The sequence below is a fragment of the Telopea speciosissima genome, chromosome 2, assembly GCF_018873765.1.
Source record: "Telopea speciosissima isolate NSW1024214 ecotype Mountain lineage chromosome 2, Tspe_v1, whole genome shotgun sequence".
In the NCBI taxonomy this organism is placed as follows: Eukaryota; Viridiplantae; Streptophyta; class Magnoliopsida; order Proteales; family Proteaceae; genus Telopea; species Telopea speciosissima.
In genome coordinates, this window is record NC_057917.1 from 6,912,498 (window position 1) to 6,935,290 (window position 22,793).

The 22,793-nt window shown below is 39.7% G+C and overlaps 2 protein-coding genes across 2 annotated transcripts in view; both read right to left on the reverse strand.

Moving 5' to 3' along the window:
- LOC122652857 (ankyrin repeat-containing protein At5g02620-like) overlaps positions 1-1,856 on the reverse strand; it is a 31,035-nt gene extending 29,179 nt beyond the window's left edge. Inside the window, exon 1 of the mRNA XM_043846736.1 lies at positions 1,840-1,856. The gene's annotated coding sequence lies outside the window, so the exon portion shown is untranslated. The remainder of the gene's footprint in view (positions 1-1,839) is intronic.
- Positions 1,857-2,245: 389 nt separating this feature from the next.
- LOC122650053 (3-ketoacyl-CoA synthase 12-like) lies at positions 2,246-3,675 on the reverse strand. Its single transcript, XM_043843351.1, has one exon. The coding sequence runs from the start codon at positions 3,673-3,675 to the stop codon at positions 2,263-2,265; it is 1,413 nt and encodes a 470-aa protein (XP_043699286.1). The 3' UTR covers positions 2,246-2,262.
- Positions 3,676-22,793: the final 19,118 nt, after the last annotated feature.

Consider the following 22,793-nt stretch of genomic DNA (forward strand, 5'->3'; position numbering starts at 1 on the left):
CATGAGATTCTCTATTACTCTCAATATCTCAACCATAGTTAGTTAAAATGAGACAAGGGGAGAAACCTTGTACGGTATGACATTCTTAAAACAACTCAAAATCGGATAAGAAGGAGAAAAATGCGGTCAAGTATTTTGAAAACGGCAAAAAATGAAAACGGATGTTACAAGTTTTAAATGTTTAAATTTAAAAAAATATTGAAATAAATTGTGGGACCAACTCGTGTTTTATTAAATAATATTAGTATTTGATGTACTAATTATAAATTTATATATTATAATGTTAAATTAATTTATTTTAAAATAAAATGAAAGTTTCTTTTTAAGTGTCGTTTTTTCATTCAAAAAACACGCAAACACACTTAAAATATTTCTTATTTTTTGGACTTTTTTGTATATAAGTGACATCAATTCAGAAAATGGCAAAAAAAATGTTTATAACGCATTTTAACTAACTATAATCTCAACGAGGGTGTGTTTTTTTTCTTGGTAAGATCACTGGCCAGGGGTGTTGGTCGGATTTAGATCCTCTCCAGACGGTTGGGCGCTGTCCTTGGAGTGCATGCTACTCTCAGCTGTCTGATGTGTGCTGGAGAGGATCTAGTTCCGTGTTGGTCATATGCCAAAACCTTATTTGAGAGAGAGAGAGAGAGAGAGAGAGAGAGAGAGAGAGAGAGAGAGGGGGGTCTAATAAGTGAGCTGACCTTGCACACTCCTCAGCCAACTCTTCATTCCTGAAATTTGGATTGGACCTGATTTTCCTCCAGCCATGGCAGGAGTTGGAGGATCCAGCCCAGCTAAAATAGGGGTGTTTGGTGGCTACCTGTGAAATGATCCAAACACCCCTATTTTGGCTGGGCTGAATCCTCCAGCTCCCACCATGACTGGAGAAGAGCCAAATTCAGAAAAGGGATACTCTCACTCAAGCTACCAGCTTCATTCTCTAGCAGAAACCTTCCTATCTTTTTTTTTTTTTGGGGGAAAGAAACCTTCCAATCACTTCTTTCTTTAAAGTGGGAGAGGGCTGGACCCTTCTCTGTTCACCTGAATCTGGGTCACTTACCATTTCTTTCCCTTCAATGACAGAATTCCATATAAGGGTGTTAATTTTAAATCGAAACTATTTATTGCAAATGAATCAAATTGAATCGTTTAAATCGTAACCACTAATTTATTCTCCTTTTTGCTAAAAAAAACCTCAATAGGAATTGTTGTATAAAAAAATGATGAATAATCAATTTAATTTTGATTCCTATAAGTTACAATATGAATCAAATAGAACCGTTTAAACTGGAACTGACCCTATTAACACCCTCAATCCCACATGAAGTCTTGTTCCAGCTTCTCTATCTTTTAAGGGTTGATGTTCTCTGTGCCGCAGCGCAGCCTATGCCCATACACATGGGCCTACCATTCAGGGGGGCAGGGTGGTCATTTCACCCGCCTCCATGTGTCTGGACACAGCCTACGTCCCCAACACAGAGAACATTTGACCATCTTTTAATTAACAACCAATTTTGATATTTTTAACAAAGACACACAGAGTAAACAATGGTGGTATCGGCTATATTGATCGTAATTCCCAAAGGAGATCCATGGTAGTTGTCTTTGGCCCTTTGCAATTTCTGGATTTAGTAGAAGGTGAGGCAATTTGTAATTTGTATCCTTGCTGCTATGTTAAAGGCCATCGTAGAAGGCTATGATCGTGTTATTTTTGAGAACGATAACAAATGTGTCATTTTCCTTTTGCAAGCTGGTATTGCAGCCGTGTTTTTGAAACCTATTCTCGAGGACATCATACACTTGTTTTCTTTATTTTGTATTAAGTATTTTTAGCGTTGTTTAAAAGGAGATTAACAATATTGCTGACTCCTTAACCAAGAGGGCATTATTAGTAACGTGTAGGATAGTTTGACACAAATTTGATCCATAGATTCGGGAGATATGGCTATCTCCCCCCATGTGTAATCCACGCATAATATGAATAAAATTCCTCCATCCCTTCATTGAGGGGAGTTGGGGGGGGGGGTGTTGCACAAAAAAAATGATAAAAAAGGAAAATTCAAAAGAGCTGATTTTTATTATTGTTACTCTGCAAGCCAAAGATATGAATGCTTTCTTTTCCAATAATACAATTCTGCCTCTAATTCTTTCAATGGTGTCTCTTTTATTTTGTCCCTGTGTTTACATCATAATTAACCAACACACACTTAGGTTAATTACAGCAATCAATAACAAGAACAACAACAATGTATAATTTGTTCAATCCAAAGTGAAGGTTTCAGAATTCTCATCCATGATCCAACCAAACTTCTCCATGAAAGGGTTTACTAGGGTTTTTGGAGGGTAACTACCAATACAATCTCTCCACACATTCTCATCATCCAATTCTCTCATCACCTCCCACACACAACTATTACACTTAAAACCTGCACCAAAACTTATCATCAAAACCCTATCACCTTTCCTAAGCCTCCTCTTACCTTCCATGTAACCCAATACATACCATAAGCTACTCGCCGACGTGTTTCCGAATCGATGAAGCGTCATCCTCGCCGGCTCCAAATCATACTCCGTCAACCCTAAACTCTTTCCGACGCCGTCTATAACCGCTTTCCCACCTGTGTGTAAACAAAAATGATCAATGCCGGTCTTGAATCTCACGGTCGGACCGATTTTATTATTTCCTCCTTTACCCTTACCAGACCCAGATCCGGCCGGCCGGAACAACCGTGACACAATGACGTACCGGAGGAGCTCCTTTAGGGGGAGAATCTTGGGGGCTAACTCTCTGAGATTCTCGAAGAAGGCTTTTGTAGCAGCCTTGGGTAAATCCTTGCTGAGGTGAAACCCGGGTCTCCCTAGCTCGTCTTCCTTCTGAACCGCACACTCGTAGGCTTCATCACTGGCACCTAAGTGGGTTCGGACAAGGCAATTGAGCCGGAACATAGCCCGGTGCCGGAGAATTGGGTTGTTTGTTAACAGTATAGAACATCCACCTGACCTGAAAAGACAATTTGCAAGTATCATGGATTTATCGTTGCCGGAATACCAGTTGGGTCCGATCGATTCCGACGTTACCACAACTGCAAACGCTTTCTTGACACTCTTGAAGATGTTCTGGACGATATCAATGGAGATGAGACTTGCACTACAACCCATACCGGAGAGATTAAAGACTTTAATGTCTTCCCTCATCTTGTATCGATTTATTATCCTTGCAGCCAAAGAGGGTTGTGACGAAAGCATTGATACATTAACGATGAGAATATCGATCTCGGAAGGCGAAACTCCGGTGCGGTGGAAAAGTTTGTCGAGAGTGTCGTAGAAGAATTCTTCCATCTCGGAGATCCCATCGAGGAGAGTTGGAGATTTTTCACGACCTAAGATGACGTTTCTTGGTGCGTAAGTCTCTTCACCAATGCCAGAGCTAACGATGGCTCGTAACAAGAACTTGTATTCATGGATGCCCAGATTCTTGTTTCGTTTGATGATGTTGCCACAGAATTCTGTGTCTACCTTTCTATCGTCGGAGGGTTTGAAGCACTCGTAGTGGAGGATGTAGCAGCTGCTGCTGCTTCTTCCATGGTATTTCCATTGATCTACAAGCTTGACGAAGAAGGACAGTATTAATGGAAGAGAAAGAACAAACATTGTTATCATCAAGAGCTCCATGAAGGAATGAGGGGTAACAGTAGAATGAGGGTTTTGGAATGACTTTGAAGTTGACATTTATAGAGTTGGAACGTGTGAAGTTCACTAAAATTTGAAAGAATAAAAAAAAGAAAAGAAAAAAGTGATGGGGGATCCAGATCCTCTATTGCGGAGTGGGGGTAAGGCAGTCATTGCGTGCCTCACCGTGTCTTGATAGCACGATCCTACTGAGTCCGGATCCTCTACTTCCGCCTGCCCCTACTTCTGTGTGCACCCTACACACAGGGAAGTGCACAAAGACCGCTTTAACCCCGCTTGGGTAAGGTGCTCGGGCAGCGGTAAGGCGGTCTTTGCGCACCTCACTATGTGTGAGGTGCACACGAAAATAGAGGCAAGCAGAAGTAGAGGATGTCGATTGCGATCCTACCGGACAGCTCGATAGTAGATGATCCAAATTGGAACATGTGAAGATTAATATCACGTGAAAGTCTTCACGGCCACCCACCAACTTTTGTGACCTCATGGTATTATGAAACATTAATTTTACAGGGTACATGCAACGCTACATCTTAGTCTCGTGGCCCCCGTGAAATGCTTTTCATAGAAGAAATAATAAATGGATTGCTAGACTTGATTGAGGAATTCAGTGACAGTGAAATTGATTTTAAGGCATGAGAATGGAGGGACATTTATGAAAGCAAAAGGACAAGTATGGAAGAACATTTATGAAAGTAAAATGATATATATTGTATGTCAAGTCTTCACTTACAGGGAGCTGATCTGGTTTCAGTTCCTCTGCACTTACGATCATCTTAGGTACAGTTTAGGTGCCAACACTTGACCCCCCTCTTGTTTCGAAAAATACCCTTATTCACCCTTTAATGGTAGCAAGTGGGACTGGTGTTGGAATTTAAGTATTTAACCCGTATGTGTAGAGGAACTCAAACTTTCAAACTTTGGTTATTGGGAGAGGATTCTTTCGGCAAGCGTGTAGAGCACCAATGAAACGTGATAGAATGGTTTCATACATGGGAGGGCAGCGATATCATTTCATGTGAGGAAGAGAGATATAAAGATAGAGAGAGGATTGTTGGGGACTAGGAGTACGATGTCTTGTATTCCATCACTTGGGTTTGTTGGTTGATTTTGAAGGGCTGTAGGCCTAGAGGTCCGGAGGAATCGTTCCACTTTTCGTGTTAATCTACTGTATTTGCAGGGCCTTGATGAACTAGCAGGTCCATGCGGGGGTTTGGGGACCACAGCTCCCAAGAAAAATTTATAAGGACTATATGAATATTTTGGTAAAATTCCTATGTAGGCTTCACTATACATTTGTAGTGAGGGTTTCTATCTCTGTAATGCAATTTGAGAGAGGAGTGAGGACGAGCGGACGTAACCCTATTCTCCATTGATAGTAAAACATATCTCATCTCACCATGAATGTAGGTAATCTTGTTGAACTACATAAATCTTTATCTATGTGATTGTTTGTTTGCAATGTCCATTCCTATTTGCATCGGTTTAGGTTCTAATTATACAAGTTATAAATTACAATGATTTTAAAAAATGTGAATTATTAGAGGACCTCAAACTCATAATGAGATTCAACATGGCACAATCATAAGTTTTAAATATACGAATTATCAAATCTATTTCTTTAAACCAAATGATATATGGAAAAGGAAAAAATAGCCGTTGGAATTGGGAAAGATCGAGTTATTGAAATATAGTCGTCAGAAAAGAACCATTGGAATATCATATAACCGTTCTAAATGAATCATTCCTAAGGAAAAACATTAAAAAAGAAAAAAATAAAATAAAATGAATAGACATTAAATGTTCATCATCATGATTACATTGATTGTTGCTTTTTTTAAACCCTTGGATAAGACAAAGAAAAGAAAAATATACCAATCCAAGAAAAATCATGAAAAGAAATCAATTCTCGATTGATGAAGATGAAATTGGTTTGCCTGAGCAGGGGTAAGGCGATCTTTGCATGCCTCATTGTATGTAGGGCGCACATGAAAGTAGAGGCAAACGGAAGTAATTTCTTCATTAATTTACAAATTCAGTCATAGAAGGAACATTCTGTTTGGTCTTTACATGTTCCTATGTTGTCAATGATGTGTCAAAAAGCTAGTGGTTAGTCAGAGAAGATTAGATATCTAATAGAAGCAAAGATAATTACGACATGCGATGGAGATAGAAGTCATTATCGTTCATCGTATATGTATAGTGTGCATGAATAGACATTACATTTACATCCTATTGTTTTATATGATGAATAGACATTACTCACGTTACATCCTATTATTTTCCATATGTATCCTTTAACTTGCTTTTTACTTCTACTCCTAGGGGGAAGGTGGACAGGATCATTTGGCATTTTTGGTTATGACTTATGGAGAGGAAAGGAGGAAAGAGAGATTTTCTTTTTTTCGGGTATATGAGGTACTAGTGTACTACAAGAAAATAAGGTTTTAGCTGCTATAAGGAAAAAACACACAATTGGGTAAACTGTTTCTATAGCTCTAGCTAACAGAATTACTAATGGTTTTTTTTTTTTTTAAATCTTTGAAAATCCACCACTAAATATGACACAACTATTGATAGCTATCGTCAACTTTTAATGATGGTAATTAAATATAGAGAGATTGTTGTCTATAATACTTGAGTGGAATTTCAAGAGGGAACCCCCTTTGAAATCTAACATTAGGGGGAAGAACTTTTGTAACATATCACCCCCACACATAAACAGTATTACGTGAGGGGATATGATGTGCAATTTCAACGTTGAATAAATGCACCTTTATTGACAGTAAAAAAAAACCATCCTTAAAAACAATCTTTCGAGGTAGTCCTTTTTAACCTTTGCAGAATATGTAAACCCCGATTATTCAGAGGTTAAAAAAAATTACATTGCTGAAACCTATCTTTTAATGACTGTAAAAATTACCACTTTTCTAAAAATATTGTTAAATAAAAAAAAAGAAGAAAAAGTAAAGGCATTATTACTTGTTTTTTCTTGTAATAAGACTTAAACTCCGAGACTCTACGGACTGAGGTGCCATGTTTAGGCGGCTAGCCGCCCTCGTTCTTGTCCAGTATCCATTTTGAGTGGAGCGTGAAGACGAAAAGAAAGCAGATTGAACTATCGACTGGCATCAAGTATGAGACGACGGTCATTTGGCGGCTGTAAAACAGATGACATGCCCTAGCTTACTGGGTAGGAACACTAACACCACACCCGTCGCTAGCCAGACCACTCCTGCGAAAACGGTGGCAAGGGGAGGCTAGCATGCATGCCATACTTGAAAGCGACATTGGCTCCATACCCTATATTATCAAACGTCCTAAGGCAGACAATATTAAATGAAGAGAAAGAAGAGAAACTATGTGAAGAGGCATGAGATGGGTGGTTGCATGCCCATGCCCCTCTTTACATTCCCTAACTAGCTTTTTATAGGAAAAAAAAAGACTGTCAGGTTGCGTGGTGTCTGTGTCAGACAAAGGATGAGTAAAATAATTGCCTCACCCCTGAAATGATAAATTTTACCCTTGTTGGATGTCACACTCTCATTAGCCCCCACACTAGTACTAGCGCCTCCCACAACCAATGGGATATGCATGAGACACATTTCTTTTTTAAGGGAAAAGGTTGGGCATTCTGCTAGTGTACTGTAAGCTAGTGCTCTCTCTCTCTCTCTCTCTCTTCCCTTTGAAATAACCCCCGTATCCCTCTTATATGATACCCCATCCTACACCCCCATTGGTGCTGCCGGCTAATTTACCACACACGTGTGGTGTGCCCATCCCTCTCCACCTTTTTAATTCTTTATATTTGGTAACAATGCTTCACATAAAGAATCTGTATCTACGGATTTCTTTGAAATTTCCTCAAACAAGTGGTACCAACCATATCTTTGTGCATATGAATGATATCATATGATCATTAGGTGGTATCATAATTCACGACCTAAAAGGGGTGCCGAAGGGTACACCCACTTAAGGGATATGGGCCGAGCTTAGGTTTGTCCTTTGTACTCTCTAACAGTCTAGAAGCTAAACAAGCAATTACATTTGCCTGACCCAATTAAGCCCAGCTTCTAGACAGCCCAACTAGCTAGACCTTAGTTGCATGCATTGTCACAATTTCAGAACTAGGGCTACAACATGGCCGAGTTGGGCTGGGCTTTATAGACTCCTAGCCCAACCCTGAGTCCCCTTAGCTGGGCCCAGGCCCAACCTGACCCTAACTCAGGGCCTGAAAAATCCAACCCTGACCTGTCCTCAGGGTCGAGCTGGGCTAACCCTGATTGGCCCTGATCATGAGGAGGGGGAAAGAAATGCATGGGATGGAATGGGTCGGGGAAAAAATTATCAATTTTACGTAAAATAACATTATAATAAAATATTGGGAGAAAGTTCTCTGTTCGGGAGTGTGGCCTATGCCAACATTCCCATGAGTCTATCTCTCTCTCTTCCCCATTTGAAGAGACACCTCTGCCCCCTTGTTTTGAGGAGGAGAGAGATAGACACATGGAAGTGCTAGTGTAGGCCACACTCCCGGACAGAAAACTACTTCTCTAAAATATATTATATCACTAATTATCTTTATATATAATACATTATATAACAAAATGTAGGTGACAATTAAAGTTTATAATAATTGGTTTGGTTTGTTTTGTTTTGAAAGAATCGATTTAGTTACGATTTAAACTAAAAATTGTCAGTTTGAACCAAAATGAATCGAATAAATTTTGCAATTCATGAGATCAACCCAAGGTCCATGAAGAAAATTATGTACAGAAGCACTGAGGCCCCCAAAATAACCTTCAAGAGGAGTGGGGGTAGGCTAGGGGATAAAAGCAATTAAAACCAAAAAAACCCAAAAAGAAGAGCGACCCTAAGGAACAATCAGTTCAAAATAGGACCACACAGCACACCACCAGCAATAGAGGAGATCCATAGTTATGAACCAACAGTCCAATTGATTTGGACACCCCATTTCTCAACAAGATAAATATTTTGTGAGAATTTGAGTTCCCTCCAGAATACCAGCTCTGCAGCGCCCCTCAACATCTCATAAATCACTGACCTAGATCGGACTTTGTCCACACCATCTTTACTTTCAAACTTTATGCATATTACAAAGTAAAGATTCTTCATTATAATTTACAATTATAGCAAGAGTGCATCAGTCCTGAACACTACAAACCTAATAGGATCAACAGTTTAATAGGATTTCTAATGTTAGGGGCATGATGTTTTGTATTCCGTCGCTTGGGTTTGTGGGTTGATTGCAGTAAAATCTTGTATAGGGTTTTACTATAAATTTGTAGCAAGAGTTCTTTTTCTGTAATGCAATCTGAGAGAGGCGTGAAGATGAGCGGTCATAACCCTATTCTCCATTGATAGTGAAGTAGATTTTATCTCACCATGGATGTAGACAATCTTGCCGAACCACATAAATCTTTATGTTTGATTGTGTGATTGTTGTTTGTGATTTCCATTCTTTTCTGCATCGTTGTAGGATTTGTTTTTTTAACATTCTAATTCTATTGTATGCATAAACATCTAGATGTAAGAATTTATGTCTTTATAAGATGAATTTGTTAGAACACGCAAGGGTGTTGCCAAACCCGAATCCGTCCCCATACAGATCTTTAGAATACGATTGAATCAAAATAAACAGGGAAAGCAAGTGTATCTGGCACCCACGTATGCTGATGAAGAACAGATAAGAACGCCTCCTTAAGCAGCATCGATCTGTCAGAGAATGAATGCAATCCGCGATGGGGATCTTCTGTCGCCTTCGAAACTCTCCCATAGCTCTATTTCTTGTGGAGAAAAGAGAAAAGAGAATAGTGACTGCAGGGACTCCTCATCAGTAGTATTTATAATACTCCCCAACCCTAACCCACTTCCACAATGGGCCAAGCCGGTCTGGTCCATCTCAATAAAATAGTAGCAGCCACGGCAGTTCTTGTATTTCTTGATCCTCATCACTGATCGACCCGATAATTAATTAAGCCCACACTCGTCGTATTTCGGAGAAATCCTAACAATCTCCCATTTGGGCTAGATTAATTATAAGGTCACCATTATCAGATGTGGCCATGGGATCTCAATACAACAATAATGCTGCTAAACCTTGATCTAGTTAGCAAATATATCGATGTCGAGTAACAGCAGAAAATACACCTCAACATACGGCATATCACTTTCTGTCAGCTACAAACAAAGATTTACCTACTAACATGAACTGCCTTGAGATGATTCTGTACAAGAAATGTAGTACACGTCTGTGATCACATAAATATCGTCATCATTCCTTGTGGGTCCTCGAACGTATCATGAGCATTGTACGACTTATTGATTACCTTTGAACATCGTCATGATTCGTTGGTAATCGAACGACTTGGTTTATCACCAATAGAACATCCATTGCTAGAAATAGCCGAACGACTTGGCTCGTCGCCAATCGAACATCCTTAGACCAAAAGGCCTTCAACACATCAATCATATGCATGCATGCAAATGCTATTCATCACAATCGAACAGAAGCATCATAATCGAAATGAAACATATATTAATTCCTCCCACTCAAAAAGCATATGAACGTAATAAGAAGGACTCTCAATCTACAAACAGAACAATCATGTAAAGAAGCACTCCCACTGATCAAGAGAATCGAGCAAAATAAATCGATCAAGTTTGAAATAAAGATTCAAACAACACATCTCGGTATAAAGTAATAAAAAACCGTCATACTATTCGAACCGATTACTTCTTTCGTTCTCAGTCAAGTTACCATTCTCAAGATTCTTACTCTTCTTTCTTTCTTGTGCACAATTAGATATTAATTCCTTCAAGAGTATAGTCATAGTTTGTTAAGTGTATCAATTTCTTCAACATATTCTTCGTGATTTTTAATTCGCTCATTCATTCCTTTCATTATTCCTTGTTTTACTTCAGTGTATGGCTTGATCTTTTCATATTATTGATACATTTTCAATCTATGCTATCGAAGTAGCTTTCGTCAAATGACTCAAGGTCAGTTATACCCTATAGGTTACAAATTGTTAGTCTTTTATCACTACAATTCTTATTGATGGATTATTCGTTCATGATTCATTATGCACGTTGGTTAACCGTCAGTTACTATAATTATTCACTTATTATTTCATCTACCATAATAAATTATCATCATCAACAGCATAATTTTCATCAACATATAGAAACAAAACAACATAACATTAAAAGTTTCTATATCGCACAAACTAACATGTTCTTTAACCATCGCGTGTCCATTAATCATTTAAACATGCTACATATCATCATAAAATCAGTGGTTCTAAGCATTTATCATCAACACATCAGACACATAGTTATATGCAATCAAGATAACAAATATCAATCAACACTACTTCTTTATAATACTGCATTCTTGCCCTTTCGGTCAAAGGTACACATCTTTATCGTACAGCAAATACCACGAGATAGCAACAACTTTCGGAAATCTCCCTCCACCTTTGGGTGATAGAGAAATCCCTAGGTTATGCACCTCAATAACAAATTATCGCACTGCAATTACCGCGAGATGTCGATGACTTTCAAAAAATTTTCTCCACCTTTGGGCAGTATGAAAACCCCTAGGTCACACATCCCAAATTCTTTGAGTATACTATCTTTGGATGGACACATTGTCTTCCTGTGAAGAGATCAGTAGTTTTCAGAACTCCCAGTACCTTTGGGCAATTGGAACCCTTAGACCACTATCCCTTCCAATCCATATGCATATCACTTCGTCAATCTTTGGTAACATCGCCTTTGGGCTAATGTCACCTATTCCGCTGCCTTGACAGAACCATAAAAGGATTCAATGGGCCACTTTGGTGGATCATCATTTTACCCTCTCATAATTTCTTAATCAGATATGCAGCAATATATGTGGAAGTAAACACATCGATCGTCCATAATGTGTTGTGACATGCACAGTCATCCTCCAAGCGGCAATGGTCAACCCAAAATAGTCCAAATATGCTCAAAATAGCATAATCATCCAAAATAGGTCCCTGAAAGTATTAAACGTCTAAAACCAGGTATCAGTGGGTAGGTCTTGAAATTACAAATGAAACAAGACCAACCAAAGCCCAATCAGATGCTTCACTCGCCCATACGTCACTCGAGAAGACACAATCGTCATTAACAGATCCCATAATATCAACAAAATATTCAAACTGGATACCCAAAACGTTGGCCCTGAAAAATTCAAGCAAAATGGGGCATCCCAGAATAGAATCCAATCAAAACGGCGTTCCAAAACAGGAAAAACAACTTCTGGAACAATTAAAAACGTTCTAAAACAGTCGATTCTGTTCCCAAAACAATTGAAAAACGCAAAAACTGCCCAAACCATAATCTTTGTTTATCCAAGGTATGCCAAATTGTATATCAAAACGAAGAGCACGAAAAAACAGACACACCAGAAAAAACCGCGTCTCAAAATTCATCCAAACGAACCCACACGATCCATTTGAAGTTTTCTGGTCTTTTCCCCTTTGTTTTTTTTTTTTTTGTTTGAAAATCGAATCGAACCAGTCTGAACCTGTTAAATCCGTGCCCAAACCCCGATTCAAAGCCCGGTCTAACCGGTCTGGTTAAACTTGTGTAGAATCGGCGGCGGGGTACTCCAGGCAACTATGGGCAATAATGATCAAACCGTCCCATAAGATCGTTAATTTTGAGATGGGGGAGGTCATCGAGGATAGGTTCATCGACAAAGACAGGGGGAAGTTTGTAAACAAGGGAGTGTTCTCGGCGTACCCTCCGCAGGCGGACCCGCGGGGCCCGGCCCGATTCAATGTACCGCTTTACGACGATTGGGAGTAAGTCATTATTCTTATACTCCATTTTAAGCAGAGATGATTGGGCTTGGGTGTATAGCACCCCTTTAATTTATAGATAGAGAAGGCCTGTGGGCCTCATAAAGTTGAGGCCCAATAACTTGAACTTGAAACTAAGATTTGATGTCCAACCAAACAGACCCTAGAGCATTTAGGCCTAAGGACCAACATCCAACCAAACAGGCCCTAGGGACCTTTTGGGATAGATAACACCAAAAACACTATTCTCATCTCATTCTAAACCTAAATTGATTTGGGGGAAAAGAAGAAAAGAAGAGAAAGAAGAGAAAGAAGGAGAGGAAGAAGGAAGAGAGGAAGGGAAGAGGATTCACTCCCTCACCATCTCCATTTGGTAAGTCCCTCACCTAACCACCATTACTTCTCTCATCTCCATTTAACCTCTCCATCCTTGGATTTTGGGTGGTGTCCTACCATTAATGGCTCACCAACCTATTGGAGAAACCATTAATGGAAGGTACTAAAACCTCCTTGATGTGGTAAGTAAAGGCTTCCATCCTCCCCATTTGGTGACCTAAGCCATCAATGTCAACTCTAGCTCAAGAATACATAAGCTAGGGTTCATTGATTTTAAATCTATAACCCATCTCATGTGTAAGCTTGGATTTATAAACCCTCTTGTTTAGGAGACCTAAAACCCTAGATTTGGGTGATAACTTTAACCATAATAGTATGATATAACCCTAGGATATACCCATTTAAGCCATGAAACCAAAGCCCAAGCAAAATATTTCAATGTAGGTCTTTTCTGTAAAAAGGTAGATGCAATCGGCTGAAAACGGTAGAAGCAACCCAGGTGCCCTTCTACCTTTTTCGGGTCTGCCTTTCTACCTTTTTCTCTCTGCCTAAAAAAGGTAGAATGAAAACGGTAGAAGCAACTCAGGTACCCTTCTACCTTTTTCAGGTCTGCCTTTCTACCTTTTTCTCTCTGCCTAAAAAAGGTAGAATGAAAACGGTAGAAGCAACCCCAAAACCTTTCTACCATTTTCAGAAATTGCTTCTACCTTTTTGCAATATTAACCTTTCTGAACTCCTATTGATTCCTATCCTTTTGGGAACCTTAGTAGTAGCCTCTTGTGTGTCTTTTTGTGCATCTAGGGCACCCAAATACGGTGGTCGACTCACATTCTAGCACGCCGGATCACCCACGACTCGATCAAACCAAAACTCAAGGTGAGGAAATCGGATACCCGAACCTATGTTTGAAAATGTGTTATGCTTCATGGTTGTGATTTACCTTTATTTACATGTATGAATGGTTATTGAGCATGGTTGGTTGATGGACCATGTGTTGTAAGAAATGTGTTGATTGAAATGCTTACACATTACATGTATAGCTAGGGTGCATTTTACTTTAAATTCTTCGATTGCGATATGACATTGGCATGAGAGCATATGGTGTGTGCGTTGAGATGGATAACATTATGTGACGTTATATTGAAATGTGAGAATGATTAATGATGATGGAATGTGTGAGCGTGATGGGATCCAAGTACCGTAGTGTGCGCCGGGCTTGGGATCGATATCTGTATTGTGATTGTATGTGTGCGTGTAAAGCTGGGGGGAGCGTGATGATAGCGAGCCCGGCGGAGGGACTATGGACTCGGCCCCTGGCTTACACGTGTACATACTCACCTTTTCTAGGTACTAGATGTCGTTGGTTAGGTCGATATTGTACCCCGTACTACGACCCTTGCCAACAGGGGTTTACGTGTTGGATAATCCCCCACGGGGACACCAGTGTGTACCGATTGAGGTGCTGAGAGCAACGATTCCGATGCGAGGATCGAAACTGTGGCTGTGGGGTTAACTTGGGGGTTTGCTGGGTAAACCAGTGTGTACCGATTGAGGTGCTGGGACCGGCGAGTCCGATCGAGGATCGGGACCGGCAAGCTCCCTACGTAACTCGGGTTTGACATCGTCGGAAGGCCATCCGCATGAGAGAGATGGAGGGTCGGGGATGCTACCTAGGGCGTTGCAGTAGTACTATACCTGACTTAGAGGTTAGAGTTAGGTGCACATGTAATTATTGCTCCATGCATCATAACGTTATCATCCATGCATATTGTAACCCTTTGCATGATTTGATTTACTCATTGGGCTCAGTGGAGCTCACCCCTCGTGGAAACTTCTTTTTAGATGATGATGCAGGTTTGGTGGAGCCAATGGCCCCTGAGGACGGCAGTGGCGAGGACTGGTGGGCCCCTGAGGAAGGGGAGCATGGACCAGACTGCTACTGTGAGACTTGCCACTTAGGAGAGTAGCTTCTTGAGACATTGGGCCGATGGCCTCTTTTGGATATTACTTTTGGATATTACCTTTCGATACTAACTACTTCATTATTTTGATCCCGTCATGAATAATGTATTATTTATATACTATGTAATACATAAGTCCTGATGGGATGTCATCATGGTTTTGAGTATGTTTGTGGCGGTTTATTGAGCAGGGATAAACATTGACCGTTATATTATTATAATATCATTTAGCTTCTGTTACTCTGATTTAATTATTTATTATATTCTCTCCTGATCATTTGGGTCTTATGCGGTGTGGAAGAGTTAGCTTAAATATTGCATCTGTGATCCTGGCGGTATTACGGGAGTGTATTTGTACGCTCCGGTCACAAATTCTGGTGGTTCAAAATTCAGGGTGTGACAAAACCAAATTAAGCGAACCAAACTGGACTGGACCTGGTTCACCTGAATCGGACCACCGGTTCACCTAATCAGGTTACCCGGTTTAAAATCTGGGTCGGGAAACGGGTCAACAATCGGGTCTCGGGTTGGTCAACTATCCAGGTCTGGAATCTTTGATCGGGTCAAACGTGACCCGCAAGCATCAGGGCTGATGTCATGCTGACGTCAGCATCGCTATGAGGGAATCTTTTTTTTCCTGCAACTGCCGTAGGTGCATAGATCTCACTCGCGGCTTCGGTCGGAGCATCTGGTCGCCGACGGTGATGATCCACACGTCTCCGTGATCGTCTCTCCCAGCCCTTCGCACCCATCTAAAAGTTTTTGACTTTCGCCAGTGGAAAAATTCGGCAGCGGCCAAAACGTGTCGTTTCGCCAAAAAACCAGCCAAAAACCCTATTTTCACCGTCAAAACTCGAGCCTAGTTTTTAATCAATCGATCCTAGGTCTGTATGGTTGGCTTTGATACCACTTGTTAGAACACGCAAGGGTTTTGTCAAACCCGAATCCGTCCCCATATAGATCTCTAGAATACAATTGAATCAAAATAAACAGGGAAAGCAAGTGTACCTGGCACCCACGTATGCTGATGAAGAACAGATAAGAACGCCTCCATAAGCAGCATCGATTTGTCAGAGAATGAATGCAATCCGGGATGGGAATCTTCTGCTGCCTCGTAAACTCTCCCACAACTCCCTTTCTTGTAGAGAAAAGAGAAAAGAGAATAGTGACTGCAGGGACCCCTCATCAGTAGTATTTATAATACTTCCCAACCCTAACCCACTTCCACAATGGGTCAGGCCGGTCCTGTCCATCTCAATAAAATAGTAGCAGTCACGTCAGTCCTTGTATTTCTTGATCCCCATCAATGATCGACCCGATAATTAATTAAGCCCACACTCGTCGCATTTCGGGAAAATCCTAACAGAATTCATATGTTTATTAACATTTAAATTAAGGACTAGGTTTCCCTCCACCCACGATGAATGGGTCTCATTTACCGTGGGCGGGAAAGAGTGAGAAAGGATATCATAAGGGTATTTTGGAACATACCAAAACCCTAGGATGGTGGTGAGCCATCCTCTAAGGATGGAGGAAAATTTTCTGTTCAACATGTTCTACTACCCTTTTTCCTCTTCTATGGACTTCATATTGAAGGCATTGAAAAAATTAGAAGATCATCTCTTCGAATTGACAGGGCTCAGATTTTTTCCTTATAGATGGGCCTTGACCAGCGTGCTCTTTAAGAGTATTTATTTTGGACTATAGAATTCATTTGTCTCTAGATATGTCTGTCTCCCCTCCTGGTCCAAGCCAAATATTGAACTGAATAAGGAATTGAATCAAAACTGAATTGTGCCGGTTCAATTCTGGTTTGAAAACATATGCTCTTATTCGATTTCCGTTTGCACATGTATTATCTTAAACCAAATTAAAATCTAACAAAAAAATCGAAATCGAACCGATTGACACCCTTACTGGCCGAGGACTGTAAAGATGGGAGCAAAAGCTACAGTGACAATAAGGACAACAACAATAATTGTGGATTGCATTGTTGAGGCCCTCTATATGCATCTTGTTGAAATACAATGTAATTAAAGCAATGAATTCTTATTGTTGTATAGCATTTTATTTAAGTGTAATGAATGCAATGATTTTTTTATGTCACATGGATGTGTAGTTAATTTATTATTTAAGATGGACAATTAAAATAATTTTTAATTATCTCTTTGGTGACGGAAATGTTTTCATCCCCAAAAACAAACAACCTTTTTGGCAATGAATATTTTCGTCGTACGGATGAGATTAGAGACGCCATCGTTGGGGCAAACGAAGCAACAACTTCAGTTAAAACAAAGCCTAAAATAGCATAACCAAATGATTGTTTTAAAATAAGTTAGGATCAGACGAGCCCGCCCCTAGAATTTCATTTACTCGTGTTAATACATCAACAAAATATGTACTGTTTCCCCCCTCCTTTATGTCATCCAATATTTCAAGTAGTATAGACGCATCTCAACTTGCCCCCTGCCGTTGACTTTGCCTAAGAGCCTGTCGCTGCCGCTAACCCTGCCTAGGACCAAATTCATCGACATCTGAGGTGACTAACCGATAATCTGCGAACCCATCCATATGATTTGGATGGCTTGTATGAAATAGCGGAAGAAAGTGTGTTCTTCATTAACTGACAACAACACTTGTAAGACTCTCGTGTGATCCTATACAATGCACACACCATATGTGCATTCACACTTGTGTTTTAGAATTATCATTAAGAAGAACACATAGTATAACATCCATTTAAATAAGATGTCCACTCCTATCCCTAGTCGAGTACAAATCATAGGTAATAACCTAAGGACAACCATAGCCTATTAAGTCAAGCATAATTAATTTAAGGAAATTTTCATATACCTTCCCTAAGATATCACATAATTATATAAACACCCCTCAATTTTGAAAAATTTTGCATGCACCCCTGAGGTTCTGAAAAGTTAACACATGCCCTCATTCCATTAGTTTATGGCTAACAACATTAAAATCAAGGGGTGAATTGACAAAAATTCCCTTGCAAGAAAAAAAAAACCTTGCAACTTATCTTCCCCAAATTTTGTTTATTTTTTTTTGGTAATGATCTTCCCCAAATTGTTTAGGGTTTGAAAAAGAGAATATGAATTGCAGGTATCCTTCCTGGAATTCGATCTAGAGAAGAAGTTGATTGACAATAGCAGAAGTGTGACGTCCAACGTTGCTACCAATTGTACTTGGAGAGGAATTTTTGGAAGAAGTCCCTGAAACAGTTGGTTGTGAACAGGATGAAGAGGAATATTTGGAGGTAAATAATCTGCAAATCCTCTTCAATGGATTCAGATTCAAGAAAAAAAAAATTCAAATGAAAACCCTAACAAGACATTATTGGACAATCTATCAGAATATAGAAAATTACAACTATTTTCTAGGTTGAATATCTCAAACGCTAAATAACCCACAAATTGATTTTCAGAACTCCAGCCGTCGAGCAAAGACAGATGACTCAAGTAAGACCCCTACCCCTCGTTCTGTCCCCTGTGCTCTCTCTCTCACGCGTAGTATATCTTCCAATGGTTACTCAACTCTCCTGGTTTTGATCTTGTCAAAACTTAAGAAAAGTAACAATGAAGCCCAATCTGTTGTATTTTTATTTATTTAAAAATAGTTTTAAAGTTTCAAAACACTTTTCCTTCTTTTGTTTGAATTTGCATTTGGTAGTGTGAGCGTCGAGTCGAGTCTCGTCTCACATTGGAAGTGGAAGAGAATTGATAGAGGCATATGCAAACATGCGTCGAGTTAAGTCGTGGTAGTGCAATGTGGTGTATTTAAAATTTTGGCTCAAAGTTGGCCGGTTCAAAGTTGGCCCAGTTTTGGGTTCTTTGGTTCAATCTTAACCCGGTTTTGGGTTCTTGTTTGGTTCAATGTTAGCCTGGTTTCTTGGTTAAGGGACATGTCTCTTTAAAGAGACATATCCATTTGTATTGGTGCATTCATAGCACTTGGATTAGAATCTTTTAATCTAATCCATTGAACCAAGAGACACACCTATACCATGGGGTATCTTCAAGAGACACTTCATATAAATGTTTGGATTGGAATCTTGTAATCCTATCCACTCAAAAAAATGGACACACCCTTTCCATGGGATGCCTTGAAAGGATGCATCTACCTCTATAAATACGAGGTGAAATGGATAGCCCAATTCATTCCATTTTTTTGTGGCTTTTCTCTCTATCTCTCTTACTCTCTCTCTCTCTCTTCCTTTGTCCGAATAGTATTCTGTTTAGAAACAGAATAGTGTTTTGTTGGTCACTTTGACTTCACACTACCATTCGTAGTTGCATTCAAAGGTTTTCAAAACCGTTCTGTAAGCCTAGCCTTGCTCTCCCACTGCATTCGAACACTTTGTTCAAAAGTTAATAGACTTGAGGTTGAGTCATCTTGGAGGTGAAAGCGCAAGACACCCGGTTGCACTCTAATAAGGGGCGTTTTTAGACCTTAAGGACAGCATCTGTTTGGTGCGTCTCAACCTGGTTTTGTTCGTGTATTGCTGTTTCGAGACATCACTCTCACCAACTTGCCGATTACTTGAACTTGTAAGTTGGTAGAATTTATTTTTACTTATTAGTATTTTCTATTTTTTCTACTTGTCTTATTACTTGGACCCCTTTTGGTCTAACAATCTATATAAGCTCAACCCACAAATTGATTTCAAATTATTCCAATTCCAATCTCTCTTTTCTCTAATGGTTCTCTTATCCTGTTCTTACAAGCTATCTTCAAAGCTGGATAATCACCAAGGCCACCAACTAAAAGCATTCTTTGCTTCCTTCCAAGCATTCAAACCCATCTCAAAGATCTCTCCGACTTTCCCAATTTTTCTAGCAACCCGTCCGCTCCATTTCCCTAACCCTCACTGATTCTCTCTCCCTGGTTAGAAACTGTTGCCATGCCAACCTCAAATTCGAAAGAACCATCGCTCCCGCCCCCTGCAAATTTGGAGATGAGTTGTTGGTTTTTTTGGAATCCTATTAGCTTCTTCCCCATATCGAATTCCAGGAAGGATACCTTCAACTCATCTTCCCTTTTTTCAAACCCTAAACGATTTGGGGAAGATGAGTTGCAAATTTTTTTTGCTTGCAAGGGCATTTTTGTCAGTTCACCCCTTATTTTTAACGTTGTTAGTCATAAACTAACAGAATGGGAGCATGTGTTAACTTTTTAGAACCTTATGGGAGCACATAGAATTTTCCAAAACTGAGGAGTATTTTTGTAATTACATGATACCTTTGGGGAAGTACGTGAAAAAATTCCAATAATTTAATATGTTAAATAAATACGAATTTGATGGACATATTTCCGACAGCTTTGAATGTATACTTTCTTCTGATGGTCTCTCTTCTCTTTTTGATTAAGTATGTGGATTCGTCTTCTCTCTCCTTATTAAATATACAATTTTGTTATCCATTATTGGTTTAGCATGTAAGATGCTAATATAATTAAAGAAACCTCTTTTGATCGTTGTCATCGGTCGAGTTCCTGGTTTCTCGTTCGAAACTAGCTCTTGCTTGGTTTTACAAAGTTTGCATCATTCGATTTCTTGACAGAAACCCTTCTCCACCATTTGTGCGTGTTTTTTTCCGCCGTTTATACGTGTACTACTTCTCTTCTCCTTCTCTGCTTCGTTCACCATGATCCTTGGAACTGTCGGTGATGACGATACCGATGGCGATGACAATGAACACACCCCTTTTTTCACGGTTCATCACTGCCCCACCTTTTCAGTTTTCTTTGTTTGTCTGTTTGCAGGTGTTGCTGACCCAGGTGCTGGTGGCATTGAGTTTATCATCGACTCAGAAACTCTAGTCGCCGTTCAACTTTCACCATACCTCTCCTGTTGCCGGACGAATCTCCACTTGCCGATCCAGCAGATCCTTGCAAATCTGTTCAAAAGTAGACTGTGACAACGTTTCAGATGGTTTTTTAACTGTCTATCGAAGTTCCACTCATCGATCCAGCAGAACTTTGTCTTTCTAGCAAGTCTGTTTGAAAGTAGATTGTGGTAGTGTGTCGGCACACGTGGGAAGTCTGGTGTTTTTGGTCTGTTCGGCACATATGGGGCCCCCTCTATGACACGTATGTGCATGCGTTTATCTGTGGCTGTGTCTACAACTTTTTCTCTAGGGATATGGTTGTAATCCATCCCTTACTCTGGATGACCCAGTCAATGGCATGTGAGACCGGATCAATTTTCACTCCTTGATACCGTATATCCATACCTTGTATGTATTATGCTCTTCATCTATCTTATGTATTTTGTTTTCCTTTGTTTGGCGTTGGACGTGCATGAATGCATAGCCTTCTTTTCTACCTAAAAAAATATGCTAATAGAATTGAGGAGCATGTGAATCCCTCCCATATTTACAAAAAGGATAAGTTTTCTAATACCCATGAAGAAGAATCTCTTCACCACTGATGATTTGATTTAACCTTTGAGGAATATAACAATACCCGATCACATGGCCAGTGTCACTCCTGTGCTTAGACACAATACCACCCTAATCCCATAATCCCGCCGAGATCGATACGTGTGCGTTTCTATTGATCAATGTACGTGCATGTGCAAACTCTAGAGGCGTCAGATAGCATTCTTGAGCCCTTAACCTTTTGATAAGATTTCATGTCATAATAAACACCCATGTGTGTTACACAGGATCATAACATGCACTAGTCCTTAATTCAATCAGTCGGACCAATTCAATGACATTGCTGACTGGTGAAGGGATTTCTCATTCTGTGTGGGTGTAGAAAAAAGACATCCATTAAAAATTAGATAGGCAGTCAGGCAGTCAGGCAGTCATATTAATTATTGTGAAACCCTGTCTTCCGTCCACTACAAAATACAGTTGGAATTGCGACATTAGCTTACCATATGCCAGAGTTGGTTGGCAGTTGAGACTTGAGAGAGGGAGGCCCTTCTAAATTTGTGGTTTTAAGGACCATTCGCCATAATTGATTCAAGATTTGGTTGATCACATTAAAAAACAGATGTTTTTTTCAATCATAAAGAAGTACAATACATAAAAGCCAATGTCAAGAATTTGTCTTTCATCCAAATATAGGAAAAAAAATGTCAAGAATTTGTCAGATAAGAGTTCGCCAAATAACAAAATGACGGAGCGCAAGTGTGGTAACCAATGAAAGCGTGTGCTGCCATCTCGGGGCGGGGCAATCGAAATGACTACTCTGCCCCTAATGAAAGGTGAAAATCTCACCCCCTTGATACTTTTGCACATGCTCTCATCGGTCCCTTATGCATACACGGGCCATGCTCTCCCCATAGAAAACTCTTATCTAACAAAAATAACACTTTGAAATTCTAGTGAAAGAATGAAATTTTTCTAAGGAGAAATGCACAACTAGATACAGAGAATATATAGTAGATTATATTTGTACCCTTTCTAAAATATTTTCTAAATATCTATATAATCAAAATTTCCACATCACCTTTCCATGCCTAAAGGTCAACGTGTTAATTCACTTTATTAGTGTCAGTATCGGTTGCCATCGATACCAATATCAATACCGATATTAGCGTCAATATAGATAGATCGTATTAGACCGATTCTAGCACGAAATTTTACTTTTTGACTGTATTGATAGATACGTATGGCACTGTTTTGATATTGGTATTGGTATCGATATCAGTATCGGTATCATGTCAATATCAATCACTACTTAAACCGATATATATCAGCCGAAACTAATGATACGATACGGGTACCTTCTTAACTTGCTAGTCTAGAAAAATCTTTACCATTTTGTTGAACTCGGACACAGCATACCCAACGTAGCATCCTTTTTGTGAGTAGCTCAGGTCTTCTGGAGGGATAGGTGGTGTCTATAAGCTGGGCTTGGGTCAAGCAAATATGATCGATTTGTTAGACCCTTTAAGTCTCAGTTTTGTTAGATAGAAGAGTTA